Here is an 18,704-nt window from a genome sequence, read left to right on the forward strand (position 1 = left end):
GTTTTTTGGGTTTTACCAATATGTGAGAGGTATAGTGTGGAACCAGAACTTCCCAGAGAAATGCAAGAAAATTCTGTACTCAATGTATTACACACCTATTTTGACATACACAGCAGGCAATGGACAACAAAACATGATGGGAGCAGAATCCAAGCAGCTGAGATGAAATTCCTTAGAGGAATAATTCGGCAGACACAAAGGGATAAAATCAGAAACAGAGAAATCAGAGAGAGAATTTGATTCTCTAAATTACAAGACAAGATAGAGATTTGAAGGCATCTTAGTGACAGGAGAGGGACTTTGGTAGGGGCGGTAGTTTAGGAGCCATAACCAATTTACCTCCTCCTGATTCTTTTCAAAGCTGCTATGAGACGTGTCATCTGCACATACATTTCCCAGTATCAGCACCACCAAATCTTGTATCACTCTTATGTCTACTGCAATGACTGCATCTCAACCAGTACCTCCTATCAACTCCAGAGTTGACACTACCCAGCCTTCTACATTAGCTCAACTACAAACTGCAATCACAATTCATAACTCCCAACACTGATCTTCTGATTTCCATTTACATCTGGGTCCACCAAGTCATCTCTGTATACTAAATCTTGGATCAAGATGTTTTTCTCTGCATATGATAACCATATTTGTATATTGCAAGTCATAGATCACCCTCCTCAAACTCTTATATGCGAACTTTAAATGCGAATTGTATTGTATACAAAAAACCTGAACAACATTTTAGTAAAGTTACTAAATACCATAAGCTACAATTAGCAACATAAAAAAAGAACAAAGAAAGGACACCCAAAAACTTCAATAAACTTCACTTACGGCTGATATTTCTAATGCACTCCTTGCTATTCAATGTCCTTATGCAATGAAAGGCATGTAAGTGCTTTGGGAAATGCTGAAAAATGTTGCAACAAACAGATATGAATGGAAGAACACAACAAACAGACACAAGGTAACAACTATCATCACACTGATCAAAATGACTGATACAGAAATATAAAAAGATACAGTATACCAATCATACAGTGAACATTAAACAATGGAATGTTTCTGGAAGATTCAGTCAATGGCACACAAACTTGCGAAGATGAGAAGTCAACAACAAATATATGCTGACAATATCAAGTATAGATTATTATATGAAGGTCCTGAAAAACACCTGGTGTATCAGGAGAATCTTAATTTACCACAAGCAGAGAAAATACAAACATATTTTTAGCAATAAAAAGAATTAAGAAATAGAATAGTAAGAGGAAAAAGAAGAATGCTACTCATAGTGTTTATATACATTAGGGGCAATTTTAATGTTGCCAACTTGCACCAGGAAAACAATTCATGAAGTTCCAAGTAAATTTTACAGTTTTAGCATAAAGTATAAATGAAAACCTACAACCTGTTTTCCAGTCATTGACCGGGTCAGGGATGTAATGAATGAAGCATATATAGGCTGTTATTACAATGGGGTCGCCACTCCCAAGGTGATTTATTAATGAGTGATAAATTTAGCATAAAGTATAAAAGAACAATATTTTTAAACAAATGTTCAGCAATAAGCTGTAAATTTCCTGTCGACTAAACATTACAACATTTTATAAAATGTCACTTCACATTCTCAAATATTTCTTGCAATAGATTTGACGAGTTGAGACAGTGGAGATAAACATTTTAAATGTACGCTTGGTTCCCATTTCTTGGAACTGGCTATGAATATTGCTGCTGTTTTGTGTATCATCACTTGTAATAAATGATTTCTTACTCAACTCTGCTGGAAGTTATAAGTAGATCCGTATCCGTTAATGGTTATCTACAGATACTGCAACTATTTGACTACATTACACCCAAGGTATTGAAACAGATATATCTGTTAACATAATACTATAGGCCTGATAGCTTGCAAGAGCCCCCTACAGTGACAGGTTTATGAGGGATTTCCTCTTACGACAACTACCAACATACTGTTGTTCCTTCCACTAATTGCAGGAGCCAGTTAGGCTTAGGTCAGTTTTACGGCTTTATGGACTCAAGGCTCTTTATATATACTGTATCACTTTTCTCCCATAGCAATGTCAAGGGTTGCCTCACAACAAGCAAAAAAAAACTGCATGAAATGTACGAGAGACTAAATGATAGAGATTTCTAGAGTATACCAGAATGAAAATCGATAAACATTATTATTTAAAAATTATCAGCACTGCCATACAGTTTACATCCACCAAGACACCAACTTCACGCAGGGCTCCAGTTGTAGTTATTTTTCTCCAATGGCTCACTACGTTCCAGCCATTACATCGTGTATAATAATATGCATATACTATATTCAATTATCTGTAGTGATTTATGAACGGAAAATATACAAGTCTTATACAGGGTGAACTTTAATAAAACTGACAAACTGCAGGGACTGATTCACGACTGGACATGGGTCTGGAAATGCATCGTTACGACGGTAGGTGGCACTGACGAACGAAATTTTCTCCGACTATTTGCAGTATGTTTCTTCTGTTGCAGATAGTGTGATTGAAGCAGCGTACTGTCGGAAGCAGAATGGTCCGTTATTCATGTCGGGAACAAGCCAAAATGGTGTTTGTGTACGGCCAAGCCAATGGAAACGGTCGAGAGGCAGCACGGCTATACCAAAACAAGTACCCTCACAGACACCAACCACATCACACAACGTTTCAAGCCACTTTTGGGCGTTTGTGTGATCATGGGTCCTTTCATACAGACGAACGTGTAGGGAGGCGGCGGGCTATGCGTACACCAGATCCAGATCTGGAGGAACAGGTTCTACAGGACACTGAGACGAACCCTAGTACAAGTTCCAGGCAAGTGGCCCGCCAACATGGTGTAAGCCAGACTACTATTATGTGTATCCTGCATGACAGCCGCTATTATCCCTATCACCGGCAACAAGTGCAAGGATTATCAGCAGCGGATTTCCCTCTACGGGAAGGATTTTGTCGATGGTTTTTGCACCAGGCCATCACAGTTATGGGATTTCTGTCGTCAGTCCTCTTTATCAATGAAGCAAACTTTACCAGAAATGGCATCATCAATCTGCATAATCTTCACGTGGGCTACAGAAAATCCCCGGGGAATGGTTGAAGCGTCTCACCAGCATCGGTTCAGCATCAATGTTTGGGCAGGATTCTTGGTGACCACATACTTGGACCAGTTATTTTTCCACAACGCCTCAACCGGAGGAACATACCTGGACCTCCTGCAGAATACTCTGCCTGGATTGCTTGAGAATGTGCCTTTGGCAATAAGACAGGTTATGTGGTTTCTGCATGATGGAGCACCACCCCACTTCCGCATTACATTTCGCCAACAGCTCAACATCATCTTCCCCAGGCGCTGGATAGGACGCAGTGGCATGGCCTCCTAGATCACCAGACTTAAACCCCCTGGATTTTTACCTCTGGGGACATCTGAAAAGCGTTGTGTATGCGGAACGATGTGCAGACCCTTCAACAGAGTGTTAACGACGCCTGTGACACTATTCGGCGAGAGGTCGGAACGTGCGAAAGAGTGAGGCAATCCATGATACGTCTGAATGCGTGCATTGCAGCCCATGAAGGCCACTTTTAACATCTGTTGTGACGTGGATGCGATTCAGCTATGTACTGTGTTCCGGGACTATTTGTTGTCGTTGCACGCACATCGTCCATTTCCGGACAAATGTTCGTAGCTGAGAGTCTATATATAAAACAAACATAACAAGAACATGCTATCAAAAATATACGAAAAAGCAAATGTGATTTGGGTAAAAAGCAACAGTTGGAAATAAATTCTTCGATAAAATGTGACATCTATAAGATAAGAACAAACAAGCACAAATTGAGCCATATATATATATACACACACACACATATACACAGAGTCAGAGAGAAAGACGGAGAGAAACACATAATAGGGAAAGCACAATAATGGATTAGAGTGGGAAGAGGGAGAAACAGAAGGCAAAAGCTAAATGATAACCTCCACTTCAAGAAACTTCCTTTCATCTACGAACATAAAAAGTACAAAGGGTACATCTGCACATGATAACATTCAGAACTGCATTGTCCTACATAAAAGGCTTGCAGTGGTGTCTCAACAGTGCACTAGCCGTCAGCGTCTTGGAAAGGTGTAGCAATCCAACTGATGAGCCCACCGCTACATTGGGGAAAAACGATGGTAATTTCACGCTAGAAAAAGCCTAAAGAGCTTAAATATTTTTAACAATCAGAACCTTTTTGCCTTTCAACCCTCACTGTACATATTTTGTTTTAAAAATTACATCAGAATGTGTGTAAACTGTAATAAGGGGATCTGGCACAGGTAACCGGAAGCAAAGCCAGACTCAGATGGGGCTCATGATTGCCACATACATTTCCCAAGCAAAACAGCACAGAATAAATGTACTGTACTCATATATAAACCAAAGTCTTATTCCCTCTTCATAGATGAAAGATGTCTGAACAAGGCGGTGCACTGTCGCCACTGCTATTCATCTCTATAATGGACAAAATCATAAGGCAGGTGAAGCAACAGTGTGTCGGTACTGATTTCAAGGTATTGGTTTTCGCAAACAATGTGGTGATTTGCAGTTGCACAAAGGATGAATTACAGCAGAGACTAGATGCCTGGAACAACCAATTTAAGAAGATTGGCCTAAAAGTTAGCCCTACAAAGACAGTAGGTTACCATGAAGGTTAGCAGACAAAGAAGTAGTATGAATATTATGATGGATGGAAGAAAGTAGAAGAAGTTGATCAGTTCCAATATCTTGGCAGCACTGTAACTCGAAATGGCCCTGGCTGAGATGAAATCACCAAGTGGATTGAGAAAGGAGCCTATTTGTACCATCAAGTCAGCAACCTCCTCTGGGAAGGTCAAATTCCTTTAAATCTAAGAAAACTTGGTATCAGACCTACTTTGTACCAATAACAACATACGGTCTGGAAACTTGCACCATCAGCTGAAGGGATAACAGCAGACTCCAGGCTCCAGAAATGAAATTCCTGAGGTCAATGCTGCAGAAAACAAGACGTGATAATGAAAAGGTCTGCAAAGACAACCAAGTGAAACCACTCAACGAAACTCTAGTAACATCAAGAATGAGATGGTTTGGTCACTTGAAGAGGATGGATGTGAAGAGGGTAGCACAACTATGGTCTGACAAAGATCTGGAGGGAAAGCAACCTGGAGGAGACTAAGGACACAATGGATCTCCCAAATAAAAGATGATCTTCAAGGAAGAGGAATGGAATTGTGTTAAGAAGAAGAAGAAGAAGAAGAAGAAGAAGAAGAAGAAGAAGAAGAAGAAGAAGAAGAAGAAGTGCATTTGAATAGACGTAAGTGGAGAGTGCTCTTGCACCGTACCCAGGAAAATGGAGACTGTTAAATGATGATGAAGGACTTTCTTTCCTATTTATTATGGAACTCTCTTCTTTTTATTTCATTGTTAAACACTCCTTTTGGGATTATACTTTATTTGCTTAATACAGACTTCTTTGTATGATTCTGTGAGTAGAAATAAGCACAGATTATTGTGATGCATTCTGAACTTGTGTCCTGTTGGACACTTGAAGAAATAAAATCTTATGCTTTCATTTTGAACTGTAGCCCTTGTGTGGGGTATAGGAGGAAACAAATCTTGACAACAAAGTCAAGGAGTTTGAATTTGTGTGTGAACATTTTAACTAGATTTAAGCTATGAAAGCATAATGTAAAGCAGAGAATATTCAGAAGATAGAACAAGCACTAAATATGTCTAAGAAAACTAATTTCCAACATCTTTAATGACCAGAAACCAAATATCACTGAGATGAGAGTCACTGCAGAGTTCTCACTCAAATCTGCTTCCACAACTACATTGAATTTAGTTACACAATATAGTTATGACTTGAATTTAGTTACAATTGTACTAGATCACTCAAATCCAAATTTGTCAATACTGTATTAGATTCAAACAATCTCAGTGGCAAACAAAACAGATTTATGATAATTATTTGGGGATATTAGGTCGTGTAATAATAAATAAATACCAGCTGACGCGTTTCAATCCTGCGACCAGGATCGTCTTCAGAGCAACAACAAAGCAAAATGGCTACGGTCACTCCATACCAGACCCAAGATAGAGAGACCCTGTTAGAAATGTAGTTCATTCCAGGGCCTCCAGAGTCACGGAGAAAGATGTTGACGAGTTAACTATGGAGGGTAGCCATGATCTACTCAGTATATAGCCGTCACCTTTGTTGAAATTATTCGGGCGTTTAGTAATTTCTATCGCCTCACGAATGATTCTGGGAATAAAATGCTCTTTACAAATGACAGAAGTTGCATCAAAAATTATTTGATGGTCATTATGTATGGCATGTTCTGCCACAGCAGACTTCTCTGGCTGAGAAAGACGTAAGTGCCTGCGATGTTCTTTAACCCTTATTGCTACTTTCCTACATGTTTGGCCAACATAAACCGATCCACAGGAGCAAGGAACCATATATATTCCAGCGCAGTTTAAACCAATAGGATCTTTGACAGATAGCAAACAATTGCCTATGGTGATATTAGGCAACTTCTGTCATTTGTAAAGAGAAACATTTTATTCCCAGAATCATTCGTGAGGCGATAGAAATTGCTAAACGCCCGAATAATTTCAACAAAGGTGACGGCTATATACTGAGTAGATCATGGCTACCCTCCATAGCTAACTCATCAACATCTTCCTCCGTGACTCTTGAGGCCCTGGAATGAACTACATTTCTAACAGGGTCTCTCTATCTTGGGTCTGGTTACTATGGAGTGACTGTAGCCATTTTGCTTTGTTGTTGCTCTGAAGACGATCCTGGTCACAGGATTGAAACGCGTCAGCTGGTATTTATTTATTATTACACGACCTAATATCCCCAAATAATTATCATAATGTCATTTAGTGGTCGTGAAAGTCTACGTATTAAAACAGATTTTTTTTAAGAGGTACAGCTGAGATTCAAAAACACCAATCAACAACCCTTCCTGTCTTCCTACTGATTGCAGAAAATAATATTTCTGTACATAAAAGCATTTGAAATTAGTAATGGTATTTATATACTACAAACTAATCATTTGTTCCCAATAATCAGCAATTCAGGAGATTAAAGAAATATTTCAGCATGTTATTAAATGGAGAGGCTGACAACAGTACCACTGACTGCATAACAGATGCGAATCATAAGACCCTGGAAGTGGAGACAGCACAGAAGAGTAAGTAAAATGGAAAGTCTCCAAGTCATGACTAACTCAATTCAGATATGATGAAAGCAGCTGGAACACCAAGCCGAAATTGGATATACACAGTGTTCTCAGTCATCTGGGAAAAGAACAAGATCCCAGTTGAACAAAAGGAGTCATCATGTCACTGTTTAAAAACGGAAATAGAAGGAAATGCAGAAACTACATGAACACCGCTCTGCTGTCAGACACCCTGAAGCTGTTAAAACAAAATTATAGAAGAGAGAGGAAGGCCGCGTTCACACTAAGGCGATATAAGATAAGGGATATATCGTAAGCGATATACGATACGCGACATGCACACACAGATACTTGAAATCTAAAGGGAGGCAATAAAAAAGGTTCACAACTGCGTAATTGTACAACATATCGCAAGTGACATATCTCTCGAAGTGCCGCTTGCTAGTCTCTTCGGCGATTAGTATCGTACGATATTTTGAGCTGTGAACATGAGGGAAGAAGAGAAGACAATTCTGTAATACCTTTCATTAATTTAGTGGAACTGATTGGTACAATTTAAAAAAAAATACGGTATGTAAAAAATTATCAAATTAAAACTGCTAAATTTTAGTAATACTGCTTTTTATATTCATATCTACTTACATTATAATAATCAGAAGTTTTTTATCTGAAGAAATGGCCTTCCTGAAGCGTGTATCTTTATTTTCAAGGGTTCGTGACACTAGGCTTTTCAAAAAATGAAAGTTTTCAGGATTCATTCGATAAAACTCCCTGAATTTTGATTCATGTTGAGACAGCTTTCGAGAAACAACAGCCGAGCTATGGTGCAGGCTGGTAAGATTGTAGGAATGTACCCAGTATTTCCTTTTCCTTCTCATCCTACGCTTGAACCAATAAGCTGCTGTAGGTTGCGCCGATTTATCGCCGAGTGTTATGAACCTTCACAGCAATATTTTACTTACTATATATCACTTATCTTACATCTCCTTAGTGTGAACGGCGCCGAAGACAGATCTTTCAAAAGACAACACAATCAAGCGGGACATTCAACAAGGCCTAGAAAACATTATCTTTTATAATAAAGTCAGAAACCTACTTTGGGACAGTAAAATATCTGAGAAGGCCAAAATAACTATGTATCAAACCTACCAACTCTCATCTACAGTATGGTTTGGAGACAGGTACTCTGTGAAACAAAGAGCTCAGCAGAAATGATATTCATCAGAACTATGAATCAGAAGACCAGAAGAGACATCAGAAATGAAGTGAATAGGAAGGAAGATGAAATGAAGGCTCCTATCACCAATGTTATAACAAGCATAGATTTCAATGGTAGGGACCTTTAATGAGAATGGGCAATGAGAGAACTGCTGCAACAAAATAATTCAGCCTCAAAGTGGAACAAAAAAGACCAAGGGGAAGACCAAGTAAACGATGAAGAAATGGCAATCGCTTATATACCACACTTGGGAAAGAAGATTTGGAGAACGATGATGGTGGTGGTGATAAATCATTTCTTCATAAGTTCTAATGGGCTAAGTAACACAGAGAAGGGGAGGAACAACCAGGATTCTATTCATCAAATCTCTTCCAAAATCTTGAACTATGTAAACATTTCTTTCCCTTGTAAAGGCATTTATTTGCTTTACTTTTATTAGATAAAGCAAAAATGAATTGCTATGTAATCACAGAAAGCTTCGAATGCAATTTCTATCAAGTTCAATTGGAGCAGAATATTATAGTTTGGGGACCTCCTTTACATGAAAACTTTCAGACCCTTCTTGAATTTCTAAAAATAATCCACTGGTGAATGTAGAAAAGTAAAACCATTTTACAACTATATCTTTTGTTGATTAAATCACTTCTAATTCATTCAAACTTTCTCCTTACATAACATCACTGCTCCTTGCTAAACACTGTTACCACTTTGCTTTATAGTGGAATCGTCTCTCCTTCCCCTGTAAATTTAGCTTATTTTCTCCTCTATTTCCTTCTCAGAATGATGACATGTTGATTACTAACCTTAAAGGAATATTACATGCTTAGATAAATAAAAGAATGAAAATGATGATTTAGAAAATAAATATCAAGATGTCACTATATACTTGGATAAAAATAAAACATATTTACAAAATTTTACAAATGTCGCTTTCCATATTTCAGGGAGAAAAAAAAGGTTATTGATCAACATAAGACTATGTACATCTACAGAATGAACAAATGTTTTACATTTCCACTTGTGGACCTCAAGGTATATTAAAGACTCTCTTTAAATATTGCAATAGCTACTTGGTTCACAATTATCAGTCACTGTACTATTTACAAAGCTACATCATATACCATGTTATCTTAACATATAAGAATAACAATAAAATAATACTTTGAGCTATATTCTTGTAATCCCAGGAATAAGTTATACATTGAATCTGGTTTCCGAGCCATCAGCCAACATCAGAGCTACTGTACGATTGTTAATCCACACCAATCGTGCCAGTCTCATGGGGTTAAGGCGTGACATATCTGGAAGAGGTGCTGTAGAGTAAGATTTGATGCACCGAGTCTGAGAGTTGCCAAGGCCAAACATACCAGTCGACGTCTGTTGAGAGAAATAAATATTTGGGATTAATGGATAAAACATCTTCAAATTTCACACAGGAACCTAATTACCATGACATATTATTTAATATTATTTAATAAAGGTTTAAATTGAATATGTACATTAGAATTTGATGCACTTAGGTCACACAGTTAATAAACCGGAGCAAAGTTTACTCATCCCTTGGGGAAAGTAATACAGATAAGCACTCAACATTGCCTCAACTAGGTAGGAAAGGGGGACACAATGTTACTGAATGGTATTTCATGAAATTCATGTCCAATTCTTTCAATAAGCCTACTTTAACAATACTATAAGAACAGAACCAACATAGCACAGCTATGATTATGACTTAAAGCTTTAAACATAAACAATAGCACAATTGAGTCCAACATGAAACTGACTATGAACAAGAAACTGTTAAGTTAATGACGTTGATGGGTCATCGTGTGTCATCATCATGGGTCATATTATCGGAAGCCCACCCTTTGTTTGGATATGAGCCACCACGCCAGCGGCTTAAGTCTAGGAAAAGCTTCTTGAGAGTAACCGAAACACTTGCAGGAACAGCGCAGCAAGCAAGAATTCAAGAATGGCGCGTCAGGAGTCAACATACGAGGATCAGTCAATGGATGACCCCAAAAGAGGAACTCCCTCCTGGCCATGTCACAGATTGGGTGAATTGGAGAGCACTGAACAGACTGCGCTCTGGTGTTACGCGGTGCAGGGTAAACCAGAAGAAATGGGGTTTCGAAGTGGACAGTACCTTGTGTGTATGTGGAGAAGAGCAGACCACAGCCCACTTGCTGCAATGCAGTTCATGCCCATTCAGCTGCACAACAGAAGACCTGGTTAAAGCGAAGCCAAATGCACTTGATGTTGCAAGGTTTTGGGCTCACATAGTTTAATGTGGCTCTTCGCCATTGGAGTATTTATATTATGTTTTGTGTTCTTCCTTATCTTTAATTTTAAACTTATGTATGCTTCTGACACGATATAAAATAAAATAAAATGGGTCATATTAGACATGGTTGCAAAATTAATAACTCGTTCGACAGAAGGCAGTTCGGGTTTAGGAAAGGTTATTCCACTGAAGCTCAACTTGTAGGATTTCAGCAGAACATAGCAGATATCTTGGATTTGGGAGGTCAAATGGATTGTATTGTGATTGACCTAAGACATTTGATAGGGTGGATCATGGGAGACTACTGGCAAAAATTAGTGCAACTGGACTAGACAAAAGAGTGACTGAATGGGTTGCTATATTTCTAGAAAACAGAGCTCAGAGATTTAGAGTAGGTGAAGCTTTATCTGACCCTGTAATAATTAACAGGGGAATTCCTCAAGGCAGTATTATTGGAACTTTATGTTTGCATATATATATAAATGATATGAGTATACAAGTGGAATCAGAGATAAGGCTCTTTTCAGATGATGATATTCTGTATAGAGTAATAAATAAGTTACAAGATTGTGGAGCAACTGCAAAATGACCTCGATAATGTTGTGAAATGGACAGCAGGCAATGGTATGGTGATAAACTGGGTTAAAAGTCAGGTTGTGAGTTTCACAAATAGGAAAAACCCTCTCAGTTTTAATTACTGCATTGATGGGGTGGAAGTTTCTTATGGGGATCACTGTAAGTACCTACGTGTTAATATAAGGAAAGAGTGTCTGACTTACAGTATCAAGTTTGCAGATTCAATCCTTGTTGAGGTAGTCTGTTTTTGAAGGGCAGTTAAAAATCTTAGCATGCCGTGTCACATGTTGTTAGCATTTTAAAGATCTCTGGCGGTCTACTCGGTATCATCCGACAAAATTAAACGAACTAGTCATAGGAACGGTCCAGGAGAATTCTGCTTACGTTGATAGACAGCAGCGCAATCAGAATGTTGAAAATCATAGGCAGACTACTTACAATGGAGACCTTCAGAAGACCTGAAACTTGATGGCTGGGGCCATATCATCATCATCATCTCATTACCATCATTTATGCCAAGTGATTAAGAGTAGATGTTGACAGTCATTTTTATTTTATGACATGCTATTAAATAAGAGAAACTGACTAGAAGGTGTTTAATACATTTATTGGAAGATATGCTTTTAACCGTAAAATTTGTTAACAACCTGAGGAAACCGCTTTTCAGCTCATCTATCACAACTTTTTGGATAGCCAAAATATCCTCGTGCTGCTTTCATTAATGTGGGATTTTTTTCACTCGAGGGAGTAGAAAACTGTGGGTTACATACTGTGTTTGATAAGAAATTCCTGCACTGACAGTGCAGTGTGTGGTCATTGTTGTGCAAAACTTTTATGATGTATCAGTTGGGAAGGGGTTGCAACAGAAAGGAGATGTAAGAATGAAATGAAAATGCAAAACGACAAGAATAAACTCCACATCATCTCATTCTACTGGTTTCATAGACTTATATACTCCAGATTTTCTTGATCCATTTCTTCTCAGCCCTAACAAGTTAATTGGGTTTCATTTAAGGGGTGCAAGGTCATCTCTCAATGAGGACCATTGTTGAAAGAAATTCAAGAAATATAGGACAATGAAGAAACCACATAAACACAAATAAAGCAAAGAGACTAAAAGGAAAAGTTTAATACAAGTAGCAGAATATGTACAGATAATGGAGAAGTAAACAAATTAGAAAGAGACAAGAAACTAGTAAGGCCGGGTTGAGTGACTCAGACGGTTGAGGCGCTGGCCTTCTGACCCCAACTTGGCAGGTTCGATCCCGGCTCAGTCCGATGGTATTAGAAGGTGCTCAAATATGTCAGTCTCGTGTCGGTAGATTTATTGGCACGTAAAAGAACTCGTGTGGAACAAAATTCCGGCACCTCAGCGTTTCCAAAAACCGTGAAATTTGTTAGTGGGACATAAAGCAAGTAACGTATAGAAACTAGTAAGAAGGATAGGGATGTACACAAAGGTATAAAGAGGGAGCAGTAGAAAGGAAAGGAAAGGCAAGGACGAACATAAAAACACAAAAGGCCTAAGATATATTTCACTTCTCGATCGACTGGTTCTTGTAAGCATAGCTAGTACTCTTCATTGGCATGTGATCAACCTCAGTCAACCAGGATTAAAAAAGTGACGTACCTTATCTCTTCACCGAAAAGAAGATCCATTTTAGTTTTGGACATTTTCCATATTAGATAGATTAGGACCAAAAAACTTTACTGTATTGACTTATGTTTGTATATATTGTATATAATGTATATGTTGTATATAGTGTATATATTAGTATGTTTATATTGGTTAAAAAGGTCCCAAACCTTGACCTAAAGGTTGTTTACAGGCTGAAGATGCCCAAAATAATGGGTGAAACATGTACCTGACCAAATAAGTCTACATAAAATCATGTAGATAATAACCACATTAAACGTGGAAAGTATTGAATAGGTGGTTTTTTATTTAATTATCCTTGATATCTATGCCTAACGTACCTTATCTCGTCGCTGCATAACGAAAGATGTCGCTCACAATCAACCATGCCCTTGAATTTTAAATGTTCAGGTAAAGAAAGCTAGCAAGAATGAAATATATATGCCTAGGAAACAGATGGAGAACAGTAACTTACCGTGTAAGACCACGTGGATGGTGTTCGTATAAATGAAAGACGTGGGTCCAAAATTTTTGGCTGTAGCCTTTGTCAGCGGAAAATAGAATAATAGTGGTAGTGGTTGTTGTTGGCAGGTAGACGCTGTGTGAGGTAAAGGGAGTGGGGAGACAGACAGACAGACAGACAGACAGACAGACAGACAGACAGACAGACAGACAGACAGACAGACAGACAGACAAGAGAATGAAAAAAAAAAAAAAAAAGAAGCAGCAGTTATCTAAAGTTAGGGCTGGGTGCTTCCCTAGATCAGACCACCAGTTGTTGATGTCCAAGTTCAGAATCTCTGAGGGCAAGAGGGAGAAAAATTGGGGGTAAATGTTTAAGGACTTCAATTGTGAAATACACATCAAATATGGTGTGATGCTGCCTGGTGTGAATGATGACAGGAAGGTCCATGTTATGGTTTTTTCAGGTATTCCAGCGACTGCATATACCAGCTAGTGTGTTGTTAGTTAAGCCAATGTATTAAGCTGGGCAGAGTCTGCATTGAAGATTGTAGATGATGTTGGATGGAGTACAATCATGACCATCTTGTACGGAGTAAGACTTGTTGGCGATGCTGCTGGTAAAAGTGGTGGTTGGCATATGTAAACGGCAGGTCTTAGAGAGTCTCTGCTCTTGAATTTGTCAACCACATAGTTGAAATCAACTGAACTTGTAATGTATCTCTCTACACTCAATAAAATCAATGACTGTAATCTTTCCTGTATTTGAGTAACCTGCAGCTTGCTCTTCACAGTATTCAGTTTTGAGAACATTTTTCCAGGAACAGTTGGTGAATGAGATTGTAGAAAATGTAACTAGAGCTTTATAAAAGGCACAGTAAGTTTTATGTCTTCTTTTTTCACCAAACCACTAACATTATTAATAGAAATATGATTTATTAAACCATCAACTTTACGAATGTATGGGCTTCTGACAATGGATAGAGTGTACAATAGTGAAATGAAAAATGTAAAAGCTATAAAGCTGAGAACTAACATGCATTACCAGTATCATTTAAACTATCCTTCACCACACTGATGCACAGGTCATTTTTCAGTAGTCTTATATCTGCTGATAGATCAAGCTGCACTTTCAAAACCTAGACAAATAAAGAAATCTTAACGCGTTGTACTTAACTCCAGGAGATCAATCAATCACTACTGATCTGCATTTAGGGCAGTCGCCCAGGTGGCAAATTCCCTATCTGTTGTTTTCCTAGCCTTTTCTTGAATGATTTCAAAGAAACTGAAAATTTATTGAACATCTCCCTTGGTAAGTTATTCCAATCTCTAACTCTCCTTCCTATAAATGAATATTTGCCCTAATTTGTCCTCTTGAATTAAACTTTCTTTTTGTGATCTTTCCTATTTTTAAAGACACCACTCAAACTTATTCGTCTACTAATGTCATTCCACGCCATCTCTCCACTCACAGCTCAGAAAATACTACTTAATAATACCAATATAGTTGGTCTGTTATTGGACATTATAAATTTTCCAGCTAACTCATTCCTGGTTGCCAGTGTTTCACCAAGTGTGCTAAGTTGGGCTCGTCAGTTGGTACATAGCACACCTACCAAGATGCATGGCTAGTGCATACCATGGAGGCCACTGCGTAGGGTACGTGGAGCCACCGGCAGTGCCAATGCACTACGAGAGACTTTGTCTCATTTTCAAAAATTGATGCCTGCCTGGCCATCAGATGATATAGATGTAGTGGCCTCCGTGGTATGCACTAGCCATGCGTCTTTGTAGGTGTGCTATTTACCAACTGACGAGCCCAACTTAATACACTGGCGCAAAATGCTGGCAACCAGGAATGAGTTAGCTGGAAAATTTATAATGTCCAATAATGGACCAACTATATTGGTATTATAAATTTACTCATTCGGGGCAAATATTTCAGGTTCCCTATGGGAATCAACATCTATATCAACATACTACTTTGTCGAGCAGCTCATCTTCTTTCACCCAAGTCTTCCCAGCCCAAACTTTGCAACATTTTTGTAATGCTACTCTTTTGTTGGAAATCACCCAGAACAAATCAAGCTGATTTTCTATGGATTTTTTCCAGTTCTTGAATGAAGTAATCCGGGTGAGGGTCCCATACACAGGAACAATACTCTAGTTGGGGTCTTACTAGAGACTTATATGCCCTCTCCTTTACATCTTTACTACTACCCCTAAACACCCTCACAACCATGTGCAGAGATCTGTACCCTTTATTTACAATCCCATTTATGTGATTACCCCATTGAAGATTTTTCTTTATATTAACACCTAGATACTTAGTGATCCCCATAAGGAACTTTCACCCCATCAATGCAGTAATTAAAACTGAGAAGACTTTTCCTATTTGTGAAACTCACAACCTGACTTTTAACCCCGTTTATCATCACAATTGCCTGCTGTCCATCTCACAACATTATCAAGGTCATTTTGCAGTTTCTCACAATCTTGTAACTTATTTTATTATTCTATACAGAATAACACCATCTGCAAAAAGCCTTGTCTTCGATTCCACTTCCTTACTCATACCATTTATATATAAAACAAAACAAATTATAAAGAAATTATAAAAGTCAAGTGCACCTACTCAATACAACAAATTGTACTTTTTAAAAATTCAAAAAATAAATTTTACTAAGCAGGTCGATTTCATCATACTTACTTGCCAAAAAGAAAGGCGATTTTCACTACAGCTGTAGGTAGCCAAGAACTTCCCATCGGGCGAAAATGTGTTTGCAGTAATTGAAGCTGAATGTGCTGCTATCATCTTTTGGAACATAGAAGTGTTAAAAGAAAATGTTTATTACAATGCACACAATATGATACAAAACAGTTTAGCTATATTGTATAAAAGTCACAAATCATCCTAAGTGACCTGAAAGCATTAGGCTAGGTTCACGCTAGCAAGTTATTGCAGCAATTTACTTGCACGGAGCATCTGCCGTGCCAATTGCAAGTCCAAATTCCTCAGCATGCTGGATTGAGGTGGTTAGCAATTTCTTGGGCAAGACACTTGCAGCCAATCACTTGCTAGCAGTGTGAAGAACACGTCATAAGCTTCCACAAGTTACTTGCACGGATAGAATCCGATCCTATTTTGTGCAAGTAGAAGGCGCAAGTTGGTAAGTAGGTGATCACATTTATTTATCTGTGTATTATCATTTAATTAGAAAATGGAATTAAATTCATGCAAGTACCACACCACTCAATGGTCCAGGAAGGACACTGGCGAATTCATACAAAAAATCGAGAGCTTCCCAGAAATATGGGATATTCACAGCAGTGAATTCAAAGACAGCATTAAGACACCCAATGCTTTCAGTACCAATCCAAAGGACTTTTAACACACCACCGAAGGAAATACTGAGAGAATAGCACAACCTGAAAACACAGGTTTCCCAGGAAATGAAGAAACTTGTAAAAATAAAAAGTGGCTCCTCAGGGATACCAGCAGAGTCTCGGTGGCCGTAATTTTCAATTATTATTATTATTTTGTGCATCTGAGAGTAGAGGTTGGGGACACACTGTTTCCATTACAGGATATGTATTACTGTAACTGCTTGTTGAGATTTCAATGCACTCTGCATTGGGTTTTGGGTTGGGATTTTATGAAATTATTCACATGCCTTATTTACGAGATGAGGTGAGTTCTGTTAGGCAAGGCTCCCAACTACTCTAATGTTTAAACTATCGCGTAACGTAGCAGCACTTCAAAGGAACTTGTCATAACCCCCTAGACCGAAGCAGCAGCAGCTGCATTTTCGGATGAGGAAAATTCCGGGTATCGGGCATTGAAACATTTTAAGCTACAGGGCAGCAATTCCAAATGACATAAAATGTGCCCACCTGCTACGAATATTAAGTTGCTAAAGGGTAGAAAGTTTGAATAGCTGAATCAGAAAGTGAAATAATATTTTTTAGCAGTGTTTTACCGGACAGATTTGTATTATTGTGGATTTTTTTTCTTTTTTAGAATTTGCTCGACATCACACCAGCACAGATAGGTCTTACGGCGATGATGGGATAGGAGAGGCCTAGGAGCGTGGCCTTAATTAAGGTACAGCCCCAGCATTTTCCTTGTGTGAAAATGGGGAAACCATGGAAAACCATCTTCAGGGCTGCCGGCAGTGTGGTTCGAACCCACTATCTCCCAGATGCAAGCTCACAGCTGCGTGCCCCTAACCATACGGTCAACTCGCCTGGTGAGTTTGATCTCTATGAGAGAATCATGCAGAAACTTTGTCAGGTAGGCATTTCCAATTCGTTCTAATTAATTTCAATAAACAATCGAGAACCTTTGTAGGAATTATACAAAAATTTTGAAAGCTATCCACATTCTTTAATCTCAATTCTTGCTGCAGATAATTGTAGGCTCCAAACTACGGTCTTCCAAGTATCCAGTCCCTAATCTAAACCTTCAGAACTCTCCTCTTTTCCCTTTATTCATACGATAGAGTTGCAGAACATCTGATCTGCCTGTATGTCACTATTTTGGTTGACTGGCACTGCAAGCACAATATGCAAATAGTATCTGCAAGTTACTTGTGAAAAATTTGTGCATGTAACTTGCTTAGTTTTCTTGCGTGAAGTGAAAAACATAGCAGCAAGTGCCTTGCAGCAATTTGCAGCAATAACTGTGCATTCTAATGTAAACTTAGCCTTAATGCAATGAGAGATACATTTACAGACTGACATTTCTCAGCAGAACACATGGACAATAGGAGAGTAGCAGGAAATTATTAATTCAGGTATATTTCTGTCCTGTTAACTTATCATTATCACACAGAGTAACATGCTTGCCTGGTAAGTGGCACAGTATTCCCACTCAAGGATTTCAATTTCTTATGAAATCCATATCAGGCCTATCCGGCAAACTGCAATATTGTTGCTTTTTGCGACAATGGAACAGGAAAGGACTAGACTTGGGAAGATTAAGGTATTTGTTTGTGAAAATGGGAAACAATGCAAAATGATCTTCAGGGCTGCCAATAGTGTGGTTCGAACCCACCATCCTGAATATAAGCTAACAGTTACAATGCCTGAACCATGCAGCCAACTTGCTGGTAAAGCAGTGTTTCTACTCATGGATATCAGTGCTACATTAACTTATAGTTCTGTCAGAAAGTTCAAAGATACCAGCAAAGTCTATATTTATTGTGTCTATCCCTATACTTAAAAACATACGAATAACACTGAATATCTATAAGAGTGGTGGCCAAGAATTATGCTCCTCTCGCAATATTACATAA

General features: G+C 38.4%; 1 protein-coding gene across 3 annotated transcripts in view; it reads right to left on the reverse strand.

The window, feature by feature from the left end:
• Window positions 1-9,313: 9,313 nt before the first annotated feature.
• The window catches only part of Rbcn-3B (WD repeat-containing protein Rbcn-3B), a 438,089-nt gene continuing 428,698 nt past the window's right edge, over window positions 9,314-18,704 (reverse strand). For all 3 annotated transcript variants that reach the window (XM_067147119.2, XM_067147118.2, XM_067147117.2), the window contains 2 exons: window positions 16,118-16,222; window positions 9,314-9,829 (listed from right to left, as the gene is read on the reverse strand). In XM_067147119.2, coding sequence (XP_067003220.2) covers window positions 9,647-9,829; window positions 16,118-16,222 — 288 coding nt within the window. In that variant the 3' untranslated portion in view covers window positions 9,314-9,646. The remainder of the gene's footprint in view (window positions 9,830-16,117; window positions 16,223-18,704) is intronic.

The sequence above is a fragment of the Anabrus simplex genome, chromosome 5 (assembly GCF_040414725.1).
Source record: "Anabrus simplex isolate iqAnaSimp1 chromosome 5, ASM4041472v1, whole genome shotgun sequence".
In the NCBI taxonomy this organism is placed as follows: Eukaryota; Metazoa; Arthropoda; class Insecta; order Orthoptera; family Tettigoniidae; genus Anabrus; species Anabrus simplex.